The sequence below is a fragment of the Apis florea genome, unplaced genomic scaffold (assembly GCF_048593485.1).
Source record: "Apis florea isolate Af1SG1 unplaced genomic scaffold, ASM4859348v1 contig_2492_pilon, whole genome shotgun sequence".
Lineage (NCBI taxonomy): Eukaryota > Metazoa > Arthropoda > Insecta > Hymenoptera > Apidae > Apis > Apis florea.
The window spans coordinates 3802035-3821819 of record NW_028256593.1 but is presented as its reverse complement, the minus strand read 5'-3'; the positions used below and the strand labels follow the sequence as shown (position 1 = coordinate 3821819).

The window sequence follows — 19785 nt, the reverse complement described above, 5'->3', positions numbered from 1 at the left end:
GTTACCGTTGTTAGTTTGTTATTTTGGAGGACTATATCTCGATTAATTATTATTATAATTGCCGTTCTGCTCCTATTTATCCGTTTAACGTCAACGAGTTCAATATTATAAACGAGTATCTGTCTGAAATCTTGTCGTTATAAATAAAATCAACCGTGTATAATATTCTCGTTCATTCGAAATAGATGGATTCTCATTTACCTGATTTTTCCCTTTGAGGACGAGGACGTTTGTGACACGGCCGAAGGGGATGCCAAGATGGATGATCTCACCTTCCGATACTTCGTTGGGGATGTTTCTGATGTGGATAACCCTCGAAAGTTTGCCGTTGTGGCTCTTGTCGAGTTTAACCTGTGCACAATTCACAAAGTTCCTGCATTAGTTGGTCACAAGTTACACATTCAAAGTTTTACTCGAATTGCAAAATGTCTCGTTATAAAAACGGTCTCGGTCTCGAATTACAATTCAGACACCGTTCTGATGGAATTTCCGACAATTTTCGACAATTCGAATAATAAAATTATTTTAAAAATTGCGACGGTTATTCGAAAGAAAATTTGTTCCCGAGAATAATTCAAATAAAACATCTTCCAACGTCATTAGTATCCAGTGTAATCGCTCACGACGCTCAATAACAATACTTGGAACGAGGTAAAACGCGACATTAGACCCAAGAGATGAGATAACCGAGAGAAATACTCGTCATTACTTATTTCACAAGAGAAACCAATCGCAAAAAATATTCCCACCAGGTTCATTATACTATCTCATAGATAAGGTTTCATCGAGATGAGAACAATAGTAACGCTCATCGTCTTCGAACGAGTACATCCCAAACGACGAGGCCGTGTTAATTCCTCTCTATTCTCGTCGAAATAAAAACGAAATCGCGAGAAACATTTCCGCCTCCTCCGTTCAAAAATTGCATTCGAGAGGGGAGGTAGCCCGCCTCTTAAAATTCCATCAGCCCTCGTTAAAACGGGCGCACGCGTGCAGATCACACTCACAAGTGACGAAACTTTTCGCCCGGTTTCGTATAAATTTAAATCGAAATCCCGCCGCCGGCGGAATTTTCAATCACGGTTCAATCTACTCGAGACTCTCTGCCCCACTCTCGCTGCGCACCGCAGCCCTGTTCTTCCTTCTTCTTCTTCTTCTTCTTCTTCTGTTCCCTTCAAGCCCTGCCTCTCTTTTATTCGAGACGAGGTTTCGGGTTTAACCGATCGGAAAACGCGCTTCTTACCGAGTTAGAGAGAGAAAGAGGGGGAGATACTTCTACACGCTCTGTAAACCCTTCTTCCAGATGTTCTCGTTCGACACGCGTTGGTTAAGGTTCCGACGACGTCCTATTTCCCTCTTGTTTGAAAAGTAGTTACAGCGGCACGTGGAGGAGGGGGACGAAAATTTTGTTTCTCGAATTCTTCCAGGTATTCGTCAATTTTTGTTAACAACACGCTTATTAGATAACGCAAGGTACGAAGAGAGTTGAATCGAAGGAGCATTAAAGAGAAAAGTTAAGAGAAAGGATACGACGAATACGTGGTAAATCCAGGTTATTTAAACACAGGTGGAGCATTAATATTTACTCTCGAAGAATCGAGTATCGGAAATAAAACGATTACGCGAAGGGGATACGCGAATTATCGTGGTTACAGGGAATAATGGTGGGACGGATTAAATCTTGCCTTCGAGAGATTTCTTGGGACGAGATTGTACGACTCGAATGCGAAGTGATCGGTCGTGCTCGCGTATAATAGCGTATTATATTCGTATATTATTCGATAATCGAGCGCGCGTGCACGATGCATAACGAAGGCATCGTTTCGCATAATTCATCGTTGCGCTAGATGTACGCAGGATTCGTAATCGAACACTTTAATTGCCGCATAATGCGGCATTACCTACTTCTTCCGCCTGTTTATATCGTTACGTGTATTATTATCCTTTTTTTTTTTTTAATTGCATTCCATCATCGAGAGGAATAAATAAATAAAGCGATGTATCAATGTTTAATACATTCGATTCGATTCATAGATACCGATGATGGACGAGAAAATTGATTTATATTTAAGTTATATTAATAGTTTTAATAGTATAGAAATAATGATCTCGTCGAAATAAATAATTACGTTTGATACTCTCAAAGTCCTTGTTTTATGGATATGTTAAATACAAATTTCTTTGGAAGTAAAAAAAAAAAAAAAAAAAAAATGCAACGTCCAATCTGTATGATGTATGTATAGTCGTCGAGCTTGTTAAGAAGAAATCATTGGGATATTTTTTATCGTGAAATAGACGAATATTTTTTGCTTGATAAACGATCGTTCTTTTTTTTTTTATTTTTTTTTTTTTTTTTTTTTAGAAATCAGGAAAGTTTAGAGAAATTGCATATCGAGATATTTATTTAAAAATTGATCTTCTCCGAGTGACAGTTAATAAATCACGAGGAATATATATTTGTGAGGGATACATGATCAAAATTTGTAGGTGTCCCAGTATTGTAGACGTCGATTTGCCTGTCATCCACGTGCCACATGGAAAAATGCACCTGGCAGATTGAATATCGTTTTCCTATCATTTATCTTCTCCGGATAAATTGACGATTTTGTAAAAAAAATTTGCCAATAATAATTTCACTTATCTCTTACATGAATATCACTCTCCAATCCCATCAGATCAAAGAGATAATCGATGCAAAAATAAAAATTTCATATCTTCGTGATACACATTGACAATTAATTTTTATTCATTCTTCAAACGAATCATAGCTAATGATTTCAATTATTGTCAAGATTCTAAAGAATCTTTCTCAACAATCTTTTCGCAAATTCCCGAATTCCGTATTGATCCCGAACCGATCGAGAACGTTAAACAACATCGTTAATACAACATCGAAACAAGCGAAGAAGAAAAAAAAAAAGAAAGAGAGGTCAGTTTCAGAGTCCAACATGTAACAACTGCCGAATGCTCTTCGAGACTTAAGGGGCGGAAGAATTGGGGCGGGATCAAAAGAAATCGAGGGTTTAATTTCAAAGGCTAGCCGAATCCGCCAGAAGCCACTTGAAGAGACTCGAATCTCTGGAAAGAAACGGTGGAAAACTCGTTGAGTGGATACTTTTACGTGCTTCGAACTTTCGAACGACAAGGGAGGACAATAAACGAGAGTGAATTATATATATATATAGATTGTACGAGAATGATACGGATTAAGAAAGAGATGGTGATTGCACTAATAACACAAATATTTTTCAATACTTGTATCTTCTTCGTAATAATCTTTAATGCAGAAAATCTTCAATTTTTACTTCCGCTTAAATCCATCATCATTTATCTGATCTAATTTACCTAACACCATTAATTAACGTTAAAAAAAATTAATCCGTTTGAAAATTTCGAAATAAAACTGCTCGAGCGAAAATTTCATTTATAAATACTCGAATATTTATACGTTAATTTTATTCGACGCTATGAATAATAAATTACTCGAGTTTAATTTATCGAAATGATATTTACCCACCTGTTAACCTAACTCGTTATTCTAACTCTTTCAAGAATTCTAAATCGCGTAGAAGAAATTTAATAAAATCACGGGTAGAGGGTGGTAGGGAGCGGCGAGGGGAAGGAAAGTTGGGGAAAAATATCCCGGTCGGACAAAAGTCGAGCGCGAGCAATTCCGAAGAAGAGGCTATCAAATGAGACACTCGAGATGTCGAGGGCGAAACGACGCGTCACGCGAGTGGCTGTCGATCGCAGGGAAGAAGAGGCTTAATTGGCCGGCGTTTCCCTCGCTCTAGCAAAGGTAGCTTAGGCAACGAGAAATGCTGCAAACAAGGTTTGCTTCGAGGATCGTTCAACCGTCCTCCACGACGACCTCGAGGACCAGTTCGTGCGCCTGGACAACGTGCTGCCTCCAGTGTCTTCGTTTCTTTCCACTTATCCGTACCAAACTCGACCGATAATTTCTTTCCCCTCCCCACTCCTGTCTTTCTCTCCGGATCTGGGCTTATCAAGCTTGTCCGATCACGAAATATTTATTACCTTCGAGTAAAATCGTTTTTAGTTTCACTTTTAAATATTCCAAAATCTTTAATTTCTCTTTGTTAATAATTTTCAGGGAAACGTTCGTGCTTTATTTTATTGCTGTTGCACGAAGGAAGAGTGGATTGCATAATTTTTCGATTTCGTTCAACGCAATGGAATGATGATGATGATGATAATAATATTTGGAAAATTTGTCTACTCGCAAACGTGATCTTTATTATTACAAAGGGTTAACTCGAAGGGATGATAAAAATACTACTACTTTCACTCTCCCTTCAGTTTCTAGGCAGGCCTTCTCGTCTCGCCGAGAATACGTCTTCCTTCATCCGAGCCGATAATTGGACATAATAGAGGCAATTCGCGGAAAATCGCTTGTAGGAAATGGGTACCGTGACCTCCTCCCATCGGCTGATAACGAGGGAGGATGCGCTCCGCCAACCGGAAGTCAACATTCCAATTCCGTTAGAAAATGCCCCGCCACGGAGGACCCTACCGTTTTCTACCCGGAGGAAACAAGCGGTGCCATTTTCTCCCCTCCCCCCACCCCTTCCCTCCCTCCCTTTCACTGTATTTTACAACCCTTTATAATATTCTTTCCTTAAATTTCGTAAATAATCGCGAATATTGTTTCGTTTAAGAAACTTCAACGACGAGTTGAACTACACACAAATTTATCGTTTTAATAATGTTATTTTACGAATAACGAAAAATTAACGAACAAAATTTCCTTAAAAATTAACTTAACAAAGATAAAAATTGATTTGTCAAAAAAAGAAAAAACAGGAAATTCAATAATATCGTCTAAAAAGCTAATGTAAGATAAAACGTAAAGATGAAATGAAATTTTCAATTACCATATCTGCCGAAAATCGTAGAGGCACAACTATAACGTGGCTGGAACACACGGGCCAAATGCCGCAAAGATCTTGCAGAAATATCTGCAAGAGATGCACCGCAATATGCAGTGGCAAACAAGTTCTGACGCGATGCACCGTTCAAACACGCGAGAGGGGTAACCGATCCTGCCCCAATAATAAAAATCAGCTGTCGCATTATTCGTGGAGAGGAGACTCGGTCCAACGAGAGATTCCCATCGATATCGTCCTGTTTATCCTGTTCCATCCAGCTACGACGAGTCTATCCCGCTTTGTCGTCTCTGCGCTCAATAGGGTTTTCGCTAACGCGATTGAAAATCTGCCCTGAATTCCGACGTATAGTATATGCCACGTGTGAGAAATCGTGATGATTTTTTTTTTTTACTTCTACTTGTACGATTGTATTATTTTAGTTGAATTGTATGTAAAATGATGATAAAAAAAAAAATAATAATATCATTGTCCTAATAGTATATAAAATTTCGTTTCAAATATATTAAATTTTACCTTGATGTAATAATATGATAAACAAATTTATATAATTATATAATTTGTTTTAAATAATTCAATGTTATTCTCTTTTTATATCATTCAAAATATTCTTCTGTTTTTCTATAAGACACAAATTTTATGAGAAGTTTTTATTTTTATGCATGTTATTTCTATAAGAAGTATTGAAACTTCTTTCAAATCGAATTTTATAAATATTCTATATATTTTAAGGATGCAGTAGAAGAATGTTTTGAGTAGTTATGAGCGATAACCAGACTTTAAAATTTAATCTTTTACGGTCTCAAGTTTGTGGCCGTACTAACTTAAAATTCTATCTCTGTAATATTACGTATTTGAATCTTTAATGTTTAATCTCATTTCATAAATGCAAAAGTAGGATTTTTTCTCGGAAAAAGAATTTTCTGATAGAAATTTATAAACATTTATGCGATAAAATAATGAAATAAAAAGAAATAATTTATTTGGATACATGCTTTTGAATTTTGACGAATAAAAACAATTAAAAAAGAACTTTCATTGTTTTCTCCGTATTATTCGTATTATATTTTATAATAACACGATAAATGATTATTTATGTATTTTAATGAAAACAATAGAAATTTGTATAAAATTTTAAATAATTATTTAATTTTAAATATAAATATATTAATAATAATAAGTAACACAAAATTAAACACGAATATTAAATATTAATATTGCGATATTAATAATTAACTATTTTATTATTCATTCCGTATTCCAAAATTAATATATAAGAAATATAATGAGAAATTTTATACCATTTAAAACTATAAATTTCTCTTCAATATGATAATTATTTTATATACATATATATTTTTCCTCTTAAAATTACATAATCTATTTCAAGGCAATATATTCCAAGAATATAAATATAGGTAAATATTACAATGAAACGAAATTCTTGGAAACGTATCATAGTCACGCAAGAACTTTCTGGCTACATTGTGTTTACATAGTTTAGTTTTTGTTATTTCTTATATAGAATGACCATGAACTAATTCAAAATATACCGATTACTTCCATGAAGATAAATGGAAGAAAATATTGCGTAAATATAATCGAATTATAATATATACTAAAACTTTTAATTTTAATCATATCTTATATTAATTCAATATTAGATTAAAATGAAAATTATTATAATAAATGTGTTTTCAATTACAATAAAACACATTTATTGATAAATATTAAAAATATAACCTAACCTAACAGCGTAACGTTCGAAGATCAAATTAACGTACAATATATTAATGTAATTATCACGTACCATATGAATGAATAATCATAAGAAATATATATTAATAACCAGAAATGTTATAAATAGTGATATATATTATAAACGTAACGCAATATCCTATTATATATATATATATATATATATATATATATATAAGTCACGTCATGATACATTGCATAAATACAATGATACTGCCATATTGAAATATCGATCCACATATCGAAACAATCGATATGAAACTTCGACTTCCATATATCCAGTTATAACGTTTTAAAATTAAACGAAATAGGATTAATTAAGAAGAAAATAAATACTCACATGTACAGACAGGACATCCAATAAGAATCTAAATCGCTTTTTATCAAACGTTTTATTTTGCAGATTGTTGCGCATGCCCATGGATCGTTTGAACATTGATGAGGCGAGAGAAGCACTGACACAAGATAGAAATAACGCGAGGACACGTGTCAAGTAAAAGAATACACAAAATCGGTAATCTCCGCGATCACGTTAAACCACGATGCGGTTTCTTCATTACGACACATTCGAAATACGATGATAAGCAAAACTGAACGCGCGAAGAAAGTAACAATGACGCGACGTGCCGGTCGATGTCACGTTGACGTTCGGGCGTCTCCGTCGTTGCTCGACTTTCCTCGGGTAAGACGCGCTTGATATTTAGTAGTGGGGGATCTGGTGTCGCTCTTTAGATTAATTTGGCGGAAAAAATGAATTGATGCAAATACGTATTATTCCTTGTATCTTTATAATTCATAATTAAGAATAGAAATGTACTTATATTTTTGTTTTAAATATTTATTTTCATCATAGGATAGTAATTATATATGTTTCGAAATTTATCGTAAATTATATTTTTATATTTGCGTGGAGATAAAATATAATATTTTTGTTTTCGAATTAAGAAGACACGAAAATTCAAAAATATCCATTAAATTTTGTAAATAAGATTTATTCTATTTTAATTTATTCATTTGAATTAATACCGTAATACTTTTTATATTAAAGAAATAAAAATTATTTTCACATTACTTTTCCCGCGATATTACAATGAAAATATATTTGAAGAAAATATTTGAAAACGGGGCGCACGTGCCAGGGCGCAACAGGCGACACTATGCTCGCATCCCCATTAGAATTCCAAGTAGGTTCCCTCCCTCTTTTTCTCTTTCCTCTCGTTGGCGTAACTTCCGCCCTTCGGGCATGTTTCCACCCTCGATCACAAACAGGGAACCCAGATTCTTTTCTTTGAAGACGAACCAGAGTACAGTTCGAAACCAGGTTTGGGTCGTTTTCTCGCGATAAATTCACTCGAGTGAATCCGTAGAGTGCATAAAGGCGAGTACTCATTGTGATAATGCTTTTTGAACAGATATTAGATACTTTTCTTATTCAGATATCCCTTTACTTGTATTTTTCGAAAGTTTGTTGAAATTTTTTTATTATTATTCTATCCGAATTTATTAATAACTTAAACAATTTATAGAATTTTCAATTTATCTTTTTGCTTATCACATCCTGTCTTAAAAACGATTATCTTGAAAATTATCTATACATAAAAACACCTATGCAAAAAACATTAACTTATTACGACAACCAGTCTCGACAAATTTATAACATAATTAATCCTTCAACAAAATATATATATCTCCAATTTCCAATAGAATCGAGCGTCATCACCATTCTAAAAGTACACGATAAATCAACCCTTTTCTACGGAAGAGAGGAAAAAAGAAAGAATCGACGTCTATCAATTATCCGGACAAATCAGAAACATCATGGACAAAGCGTCAGACAAAAGAAGAAAGAAACAAAAAAAAAAAAAAAAAGGATACGAAAAAAAGAAAAAAGAAAGAAGAAAACAATACGCGAAGCAACGAATGCAAAAGTGCTCAGCTATCGCGGTTGATCTCTCGTTCGATCGAATTAATTGCGATCCACGAGGTGGAGGGTGGAGTGGAACACAGATGCAACGATCCGTGACGAGGAAAAGCCACGTTACACGGGAATGAGAGATTCGAAGAAAAATCGAGCGTGGCTCGTCTTTCGTTTTTCAATTATCCGCGGTAAAGGATATCGACGATTCTATAAATGAACACCGATCACGGCGAAGACTGATGGACGTAACTGCGGGGAAAAAAGCAAAGGAGGCTGCTGTTCGTTTAATTGGTCGCCACCCTTTTGCCGAAGGAATCGCCCCAAGACGAATGAGAAATGGGGTGAAAAAGGTGGATCGAATCGACGTAGGATAAAGGAAAAGGAAAGGAAGAAAAGGATGGAACCGAAAGATGAAAAGGTGTGTATTTCTCGTTCTGCGCGCAAAGAAATTTTATGAAAATGAAAATGGATGTTACGAGTGATGGGGAAAAAATTCCAAGTTTCTTTTTTTTTTTTTGCAAGTTGTTTTTAACAAAAAATTATTTGATCGAAGAGAAGTTGGGAATTTTTAATTAGAAGTATTTGATAATGGAGAAAATTGATTAGCTCGTTAAATTTTACTCGGTTTGAATAGAATTCGAATTGGGGATTTTTGGAGTGGAGAATACGTAGCTTTTTTATATTCGATTATGAGCTTTCCATTAGGAGCGATTTTTTATGCGAATATCGGGGATGAAATATGATCTCATCCCCTAATTTTACATTCCGTTTTGGGAAACGCGGTTCAATTATTTAAAAAATATAATTTTACACATAGAAATTTGAGGAGGAAAAAAATGAAAAGACTCGACTTTTTCAATATAAGCTTAACCAATCGATCGTGTAATATTAAAACAAAATTCAATATAAAACCTTTCAGCATAAAGCATTTAATATATCTTCCAATATAATGACTGTATATCCAATTACGTCGAGAAAAATAAAATCTACTCGATTCCATCTCTCATTATTCAAATTATCCTTGCAATCCTCCATATAAGACCACAAAACTTTTTCAAATCAAAATATCATGGACTAGCAACATTATTTTTGAATTAATTACCATTTGAAAATTGCCTCGATATCCTCGAAATGTCAAAAATTAAAACAAATAATAGCGAATAGCGACCCCGCCCCCCCAAAACAAAATTCCATCATAAGTATACAAATAATTCTATTCACACAAAATTTTTCAATTATTTTCCCTTTGACAGAGGACTCACAGGTTGAGAATCACTGGCCAGGAAAGATTCGCATCGTGCGAATCGGTATTATTACAAAGCGACGCATTAAACTACACGATATTTTACTTTTATCTCGATTTCCCCTAATAAAATAGCCAGCCTTCCCTTCCCTACTCGTGCCCGTATGCGCTCGTGTAAATGCCAGTCGCTACCATTTTTCATCCCTCCGACACGTCCCCTTTAGACTCGCGTTTCGATCTCTCGATGAATACACACACCCTGCTGTGTGTGTGTGTATCGATTTCGATAGTTCATTCGACCTTTTTATATACGTATACATCTCCTCCACCTTTCCACCATCTCGCTACATTTTCAATACCACCCTCGTGATCCACGTAGCTGGGGCAATCCACGATTCCTCGTTCGGCCGACGAGTTTACACCGATCAACCGTGTTGTACGGCAGGATGAAAGAAAGGAGGGAGGGGAGAGGGAAAAAAAAAAAAAAAGACAGGAAGAAGCGCAACGCTTTATTCGAGTGGATTGCGCTATGCATGAAAGGATAATTTAGAGATCGAGAAGAATCGAGTTTCTCGGGAATAATAAGTAAGGTTTTTTTTTGAAGAGAATTTTACATCTCGAAATTTCTGATAGAAATTAGAAGACTCTAAATTATTTCTTATTTATCTTAAAACAAAAAGTATTAATAATTTCATACTTTTAAATAGAACGAGTATTGGCGAAAACGACTAAATTATATTTTTCAAAGTTTATAAATTATGGAAGAAAAATTTATAAAATTTCAAACGATTATACGTAGAGCATAATTCTTGTTTTTCATATACGATTCGATAACATGAGATAAAGGATTAATCCAATAAAAATTGTCATGGCATGTTTTTTCCTCCGAATCGATCGAATTACACTGTTATCACAATCACAATTGATCCTCTTTTACGAGAGGAATATTTTTTTCAATTTATTATTTTTTATTCCCCCCCGCAATATCGATAGATCGAGACAGAGGATAGTCTACTCGGTTTTTTGCGCGATAGAGAGTTATTAGCGCCTTTGTTTCGCTGAATGCAGCCGAAGTTACTGTCGTTTGCCCTAGCTTTTGTTTTATTTTTTTTTTCTTTTTTTTTTTTTTTGGTTTCCTGTAGGTGAACCGGATTTTCAATTGTTTCACAAGTTGCTAGGTAACAGCAAAAGGCAATTGTCTCATTGAATTTTCTAACTTCAATTTTTCAGCTACGAGCACCCTCCTGTTTTTCTGGAGATCTCATTATCTGAATTTCGTTCTGCATTAAGCAATTGTACAATCCTTCCCCATTTCGATATATGATATCTAATTATAATTGTTACGTGATATTTAAAAATTGATTTATGTATATATATTTATAACGATTTCTCTTTTCAATTATAAAAGTCTTCTACGCTAGCAAAAAATATAAAATTTAAGGGATAATTTTATACAACCTCTCCCTCTCTTAGAACATTTTATCTCTATATTCCATCCCTTGTAATTTACATTCACAAAAAAGTGGTTAGAATAGAACAAAACGTAAAATTTAGCGAACCATTTTATATAGCGAACCTCTCCCTTAGAATATTTCGTCTCTAACATTTTCATCCGTTATTGATCAACATTTTACGAAAAAAGAAAAATGGTTCGTTTAAAATGAAACAAAAACATAAAATTCAACGAACTGTAAAACCTCTCCCTAGAAATTTGCACCTTTAGTGCATCGTAGCGTGTAAATGTATCGTAGAATTATCAGTTTCAACATTCTTAACAGATTCAAAAGATTCAAATGAAAGTTACTCTCGCGTTCGATTTTGTTTCGTTTCTTTAAACGTCATTCCTCTAACAATTTCATGGCGAATAAAATCTCGAAAAAAAAAAAAAAAAATCCACACAAATTTAATTTCCATCGAAATTAATGTAATAATTTTAATCAAGATACAATCGAACGAATTCAACGAATTGAAGGAGGCAGGAAAAAGTGTGCGTGGCTTCCATCGTGTGCAGATAAAGGACAGGCAACGTTGCGATTGGCGGGAGAATTCAAGCTGGAGAACGAATCATGAAATTCTGTCGGCGGGAGCAACTTCCGTCACTGTCAGATCTTTTGACGTGTGCTTATCAGTCGTGGATTTTCGCGTCAAACGTGCAGACGGATCCGTGGCTCGTCGATTCAACGGCGAGGCAACCCGCCATTTCCCCGGGCAGAGGGGGGATGCCACTTGAAAAATTCCAAAGCGACGCGTGGAAACCCGCTTAAGGAACGATCGAAATGTATAAATTCCGGGCAGAAAAAAGTGGGGGCGAAATGTCGAGGAAGAGTTATCATAGAAGAGAAATTCTCATTTATTCTCCCCGAATAACAACGTATTATCAATTTGCTTCTTCTCTTTTACCATTGCAAATTTGTATCGTTGAACATTCGTGTAATAAACTCACACTCAAAAAAAGCATCCAAATACATATTTGAAAAATAAAGCAACTTTTTTCTCCCCATTTCTTTGCTCATGCGAGCAAGAAATTTTTGTGAAGATCTAACGCGTACAACATTTGTTCGTTTCGATCATGTCGACTGGAAAAAAATACGCGATTCGCGAGACGAGCTTTTTAGCTACGCTACGAAAACCGTCCAAAAAAAAAAAAAAAAAAAAAAAAGAAATAAAGAAAAACTAAATGCAAAACAAATCGACGGAGTTCATGGATCGTGCACTTCCTCTTCCTTAACAAATAAACCGTCCATTGATGCGGAAAAACATATCAAAAGCTCGAAAAACTTGATTCTAAATTTCGCTTTGTAACTCCATCGGAGATATTATCCTTTTCCAGAGGAGCGAGAGGGAGAGAGGGATAGAGCGTTCGGCCATCGGTTCCATCGGTTCTTTCTGCACATATATTCGATAAATTTCCGGCGAATAATAACAATAAACGGATACACGAAACGCACGGTTCCGTTCGACGTGTTGCCTCTACTCTACTCACTATATATATATATATATATATATATATATATATATATATACCTCTCCCGTTTTTCGTTCTCGCCCCATTGTTTTCGCAAAACAGAGGGCAAACGTCAAATGTGAAAACAATTCGCCCGCTAATAGGAACAATTGGAACAATGCAGGCGTCGTTAAACTTTATTTACACACGGCGAGCTGGCGGATAAAAAAAAAAAGCGAAATGGGAAATGCTTCACAATGTCCATTTCGAGAGAGGAGGACGGGAAAGTGAAAGGTAAAAATTTCAAATTGGGAAATTTGTCGCGATCAAAGAACATCGGGTATCCTTCGCGGGACAGGATTTTTTGCTGGAAAATTCTCGATGAAAAATCAAATGAGAAGAGGAAATTAATTGATCTTTCCTTTTGAAGGAAATCGAAGGAATAGTTATTGATAGGATGTAAGAAGATGTATTTGCATGGAGCAATCGACACGGATCAAACGAAGATATAAATCCAAGTTGAAGCATTTCTCATTGGTCGCAAGTAGCGGTAATAAATGGGGGAGAGTATAATCGTCCCTGATGCGCTTCCTCTGCCACTATTTTTCCTCGAAAAGCGCGTTGTCACGCGAGCCCAATAAGCAGTAATTGAACGAGGAAAGGCACACGGGAGGATACAACCGTGTTTTACTCGTCGTCGTCATCCTCCACCGTGCTCTCTTGTTTACGAGGCTCTGTCCGCTATGTCAAAGAGCGAGGACCGTAAAACTGTATCGAAGGATAATCGCTAAATTGAGTAATGATAGATCCACTTGTAACGATTTTAACGGAGAGTAAAAGATCAAAGGTTTCAATTCGATAACCAGAAATTATCTATACGTTAATTTTAGGTTAAAAGAAATGTATTAACTGATCTTTATACGTTAAATTCGTTGGAGAGCGATGAGTATTTCGATCTCTGGTGAATTTTTCAAATTCACTTTTGCCGCCAATTTCCACTTAATTATACGATATTATACGTTGGAATTTTTAAAATCCAGTTTGAGTCTAATTTTTTTTCTTTCAAATACTTTGTAATACGCATATAAAGACTGAATTTCGTTATATTTCGCCATTTTACACAATTAAGGAGTTGTTGCTAGGTGAAAAAAAAAAAAAAAAAGGAAAAATTAAGGAGTGCAAAGGATAAATATGTTATATTATTAATCTTCCTAAATACCTTTCTCCTTAATCTAATCTAACCCAAACTCAAAATTTCTATTGGATTTTTCTGAGAATGCATGAGAAGATTTATTATCTAAAACCGTGAAACTGGAAGAAAAAAGTTTATTAATAATTTTAATATTAAAAAGAGTACATTTACGATTAATATATTTTCACAAGAATATCTTTAATTATCATCATCATCATTGCTAAAAACTACTACTATTGTCCAGAGGTGTCGAAAAGAGGTACCGTGACGCGCTTCCTGGATGAATTCCTCTGGCGACGAAAAGGTGCCAATAGGCGAAGGGGTTGATAGGGGTTAATAAATTGGCCGACGGCCCGATAGAGGGGTCTTGCCAGTTTTATGGAAAGGGTGTAGAATCGTAGGATGGACAGTCGGGTTGGAAATACCGGTTATTGATGAACCGTGCCAGCCCCGCAACACCCCCTCCTGCCCCTAGTCGCGTCCGCACACCACGATACAATGGCGTACGCTGCGTTCATAACGCGTTTAGACACGGTGCACATCCCCCTCCACCCCCTGACATGATTAATCGTGCCCTCTGTTATCTCCTACGAACGACAACCGTCCGGAAAACGGAGGAAAACGAAGGGGTGGAGCGTATTCCCAAGGGATGGAACAGAAATTTGCTTGCTCCACCACTCCTGCTCACAATTACTTTCAGTTCTCTCTTATTTTTCTATTTTTGATTCTTTTTTTTTTTTTTTTTCTTTTAGATTTTTGAACGAATTTTCTGAACGAGGCGAAAGAAAAATCGCGTCTTTTATTTAGAATTAGAATTTTTCCGCCACTATTTATATATTTATCTTACTTCTTATTGCGTTTTCGTTCTATTCGTTTAAAGAGATATTTTCGAATTTTTTTTTAGAAAAGAGTTTGGTTAATTATAATTATTCGATTTGTTTTCTCTCAAAGTGACGTCTCGAAAGTTAGCGTATGGCGTTTATGTAAACGGAGAAGGGGTAAATGGGGGTTGTTGGTGAATAGATAATGTGGTCAAGGTTACATCGTAGTAATGGAATTCCTAGGCGAGTGAATTGAGTTTCTGGGACTGGTTAATGGGAATATATAGTGGAAGCAAGGATTAATCGTGAGCTTCTGTTTTACGATAAGGAAAAGATATATAAATTCTCGATCGAATGGCGAAGGAGGAGTCACAATTAAGAACGAATTTAAAAGGATTTGGCTTGTCACAATGATTCATAGCCAAAATTTTATCTCGATAATTCGTTTTTAGAGGGAAAGATAAAATGAGATGGAAGAAAAAATCATTTATCGAAACACACGTAAAGCTCTTAGCTCTTAAATCGATCTCAGAGAATTTTTCTCGAGAACGGAATCTCGATAAGCAACCAAGTCGATTCGAAGTTTTCGAAGTTCTTAACGAAGGAGAACGCGAATAATCGAGTCGAGATGACGTTCATAAATCACCAATGACACTTTTCAGTGGAAAAAGTAACGAGACGAATTGAAAACCGATAACGATCGATCAAACTGATATTTATTTTGCCTGTTTAATGTGTTTAATACGAGTCATCGACCGTGGCAAATACGCAATGATTCTCCCCTTTCCTGTTGAAGAATTTTCTACAATTGGCCTCAAAAATTGTCGAAATGGACGTTTGGAAGACGTTACGTATGATGATGCACCATAGGGATTTTTCTATTAATTAATTTTGGTAGCTACTTTCCTGTCATCCTAATTATATCCAGTTTATATACAGTGATGATAAAATTAGAAGAAGTGCAAGTATATTGGAGGAGTGGCAGAAAGTAGTGGAGATGAAGGAACATATAAATGGAAATGGAGGAAATAATAATTAGTCCCTGCAAAAGGTTACCAATTACGCGAGAGTGTGAGAATATCTCTTTGAATGTTATACACAGAAATATTTCTAAATAGATACATCAAAATGTGAGATGTCGAGGTTTAATCCTGGATATTTCGAAAATTTTACAATTTGCATTCATTCAGCATTCATTCCAGCCTTCGTGAAAAATTATAATAAATAAAAAATTCTCGACTTTTCATTCCACCTTAGACTTCTTCACTTGATTAAGAGAAAAATCGAAGAAAACTGAGAGGCAGACGAATGAATCATCCCTTCCCAAACGTCTGATCGCTCTCTCTACTCAAAATACTACAACAGGCTGTCCCAGCTACGAGTGTACAATAATCGATCCATCGTCCAGTTTTGAGATTCGCCAGTTTCGAGGAGGCGGCGCAAATTAGAAACCGTAACTCGAACGCGTGGCGCAGAGGAGAAACAGAGAAGGGGTTGGAAAGCGTCAAAAGCACCCCCGAGGGTACACTTGCCGGTCCCGTGGTTAATATAGGGTTATATTTGCCCACGAATCCAAACATATGTAAGGGAAACTTTCGACCGATTCGAAATACCCGCTCAGCCTGCTCGAGAGCTTCGACCGGAGAAACTCGACTACGAAATTCGAGCAAACGCAAACATTCCGGGGACGATCGATGTTAAGAAGCGGAGATAAGAACGGTGGGGATTAAATGTCTCGAAGGATCGAGGAAATGTTGACGATGAAAGTAAGCAAGATTTTAAAAGATTTAATTGTTTCTCTCGGGGAATCAATTCACGAGATTTTAATCATATATTTCGCTCGAAGAGAATAAAATGTAATATGCTCTGCGGGTACGTAAAGCGGAAACGATGAACGCAACGTTGGCCGAAGAACGAATTTATCTGTCGTTTCACGGAAGATTGGCCGTCTTAATCTCCTTGATTATCACCCGCGGAATATTTTATAAGAAAAGGCTTGTCGTAAAACTCGCTCGCAATATCGTGACATTGAAGTTTTGGTTTAATATCTTGCAGACGTTGTATACGTATGGAAATAAACGAATGGTTAGATGGATAGTTTGGAGAAACGGTCAATAATATCAAAAAACTTTCTTTAATACACCTTAATACAATATTCTTCGAATATTTAAAGTCACGAAAATCAAATCTCTTTCGAATTAAGAGATAAACTTGCCCCTAAACGTTCATTTCTCTGACGTCAAACTCACAAAGATATCTTCTTCAAAAATCAGTAAAAAAAAAAAAAAAAAACAAAACAAAAAAAAAACAAAAAAAAAATCGATCTAAATCAAACTGATAAAACTTAAAAAAAAAAACTCGAGACTAGATCGTAGGAGAGTAGTAAACTTTTCTAAAAAAAAAAAAAAAAAAAAAAAAAACTTCCTCCTCTCCAAAACTTTCACCAACAAATTCTTATCAAATTCTTCAACATGGAGAGGATACCTTTTTTTTGCTCTCGAGCTCGATCGCAATAAAAGAACGGAGGGAACAAAAACACAGGATCCGACGATAGGTCAGAATCGGGGGGTTGGATTTTTTAGAAACACGAGGAGGCAAACACAGTCGTCGAAGCGGCAAAGTTTCGACCGTTTGCAGGGCTTATTTATTCCGAACAGGGTTGTTTAACGCGGGGCCGTTCCCCTTATTTTTACACCCACCACCATTAGGAAGTTCGCATCGCTTCTCTTACACATCGGCGTCCAATTTTTTTACAGCCACGCCTTCTCGCCTTTACGAGCGCCAATATCTTTTTATCGCCGCGGTTCGCGCCGCTACCAGCTCCCTCTTCGTTTCGGTTCCCAAGCACCAACCGTTTAAATCTTAATCACCGGCTTCAATTCCGACGCCATTCTCCTTCCGTAGCTCTAACTCGGCGATGCCATCTGGCGAGCGTGGTTTCAAACCACGTTTAAGCGTAAATTTTAATTCTTACGATTTTCCATCGTGAATATAGGGAGAGGAGGGTTAATGTTGTTTGTTCGTTTGTTGTACAATTTTTGAAAGGAAATAATCTTCGAGGAATATGGCAAATGATCGAAGGAAACGTTAAGATGAGGGAACAGGTTTAAGGTTTGAAAATTACGAGAGTTTTGTGAATTTTCGTAAGTGAATAATTTTTCGGTTGGAACGTTTCCCCATTTTGAGATATTCGTCAAGTTTATCACGATAAATTTTAATGAATTGAAGACGGGGAAGACATTTCCTGAAGTGAAACGTTACTTCCTGAAATAAAATATTGTTTCGTGTACTTTTTTCCTTGCATTTAAAATACGCAGAAGAGGAGGTTTTTAGTCTGGATGAAAGTATTGTTTCCTTTTTGTATTTGTTAATAAGAAGAGATCGAGAGAGAGAGAGAGAAAGAGAGAGAAATGTGATATTTAATATTTTATAATCATATAACTTCACGAATCGAGATTTGCATAAAACATAGTTATTAAAATTAAAATCTTTGTTACGCTGGAACATCGTGCATAACGTAATATTAATAAAATCTTTCCTTTCAGTTACATTATCGCGTTTAATTCTATTCTCGCAATTTAATTTTCTTTATTATTTATGCTCCCGATATAATAATTCCGTTACGAAAACTTTTCATTCATATCTTGAAATATTTCTGAAAGAACAATGGACACGTGAAAATATTAATTACGAATTAGACTTGTGAAATAAAATAATTTAAACGCATAAAAGTATAATTGTTAAAAACAATTTAGTCAGTAATTAAAAACAATACGAGGAAATTTGTAAATTTTTTTCTTTTTTTATCAATTTCAATAATCCTTCATTCGAATGACATTTTAAAACAACGAGTCGAAAAATGACCGGCGTTATATCTACGTGATACCGATTGTAAAATGTGGCTGACAGCAAACGATCTGTTTTCACTTGCAGTCTATCCCGCCAGCCAGTAGTACGGATCAATCATAGTTTGCAGTGATTCCTGATACGCGCATTATTCTGAAAGTTGTTCCATGTAAAACTTAACTAAGATTCTCAAGCTACATCACAATTTACTTCGCCACGAGTAATTTTCCCTATAATATGAAAAATACCTCCATTTTTATTTCTTCATTAAAATACGAGACGCGAAATTCTATAATACATTTATAAAACTCGATGAAATTTTATTTTCGTAAAAATTCTAATCTCCTAATTGAAGAGCCAAGATGAACACGTATTCTATTCGAAGATAGAAACATTCCAGGCTTCGAATAAAACGTTACGTCTTCTTTAATAAAATTATACAACATGAAGTTAAACAACAGTTGAGCATCGAAATTTTATCAATTCGTTCCAAGCTTCTCTCTCCTATTCAAATATGAAACCATTCGCGATCGAAAAAATATACACGAGTATATACACGTATATGAATTGCAATTGAATCACGATAGAAACTTTCTCTCAAAAATATATTTCTCGAAAAGAGGAACAAAAAAAAAAAATTCCAAACACTTCTTCTTATATTTCCAGAAAATCACTTTGTTCAAATTTCGGTTCAAAGACTCGCACGCATCGTGCAACGATTCCACAACAATTTCGCAAGACGGACCACGAGGCGAACCGCCAACTAAATATACCGAGATACGGAAAAGTGAAGGAGGATGAGAAGGATGGTGAGTTACGGTCAGATTAGAAGAAGAAACGAGACGGAACAAGAGGATGGAGAGAGCGAGCGAGGGAAGGAGGATAGGTTGGCACGCAGCCAGCACCGGATCTCAATGGGAATCGTGTTACCTGTCTCATGCTAGTTTGTAGCGCCACCCTAATCTCATATCCGGTGTGATTTATCGCCCCCTGGCTGCGCGGCGCGTGCCTTACGAACCCGACGGATTTCTTCCCAAGGGTAATCGGGAATCGGCCTCGAACACCGGCTCCACGGATTCACGTCCCGCGAAAAACGACGCGTCGTTGTGGAAAAGTATTCGTAAACGATCGATTGAATGAAGAGAAATTCGTGGCG

The 19785-nt window shown here is 35.9% G+C and overlaps 1 protein-coding gene across 15 annotated transcripts in view; it reads right to left on the bottom strand.

Annotated features, from left to right (window-relative positions):
* Positions 1-19785, bottom strand: part of heph (polypyrimidine tract-binding protein 1 heph) — a 455618-nt gene that overhangs the window by 117513 nt on the left and 318320 nt on the right. For 13 of the 15 annotated variants that reach the window (XM_031916317.2, XM_086906233.1, XM_086906236.1 and 10 more), the window contains one exon: positions 202-351. In XM_031916317.2, coding sequence (XP_031772177.1) covers positions 202-351 — 150 coding nt within the window. Of the gene's footprint in view, positions 1-201; positions 352-7005; positions 7309-19785 lie in introns of those variants that run through there. The other 2 variants (XM_012486051.3, XM_086906240.1) reach the window with 1 other exon arrangement.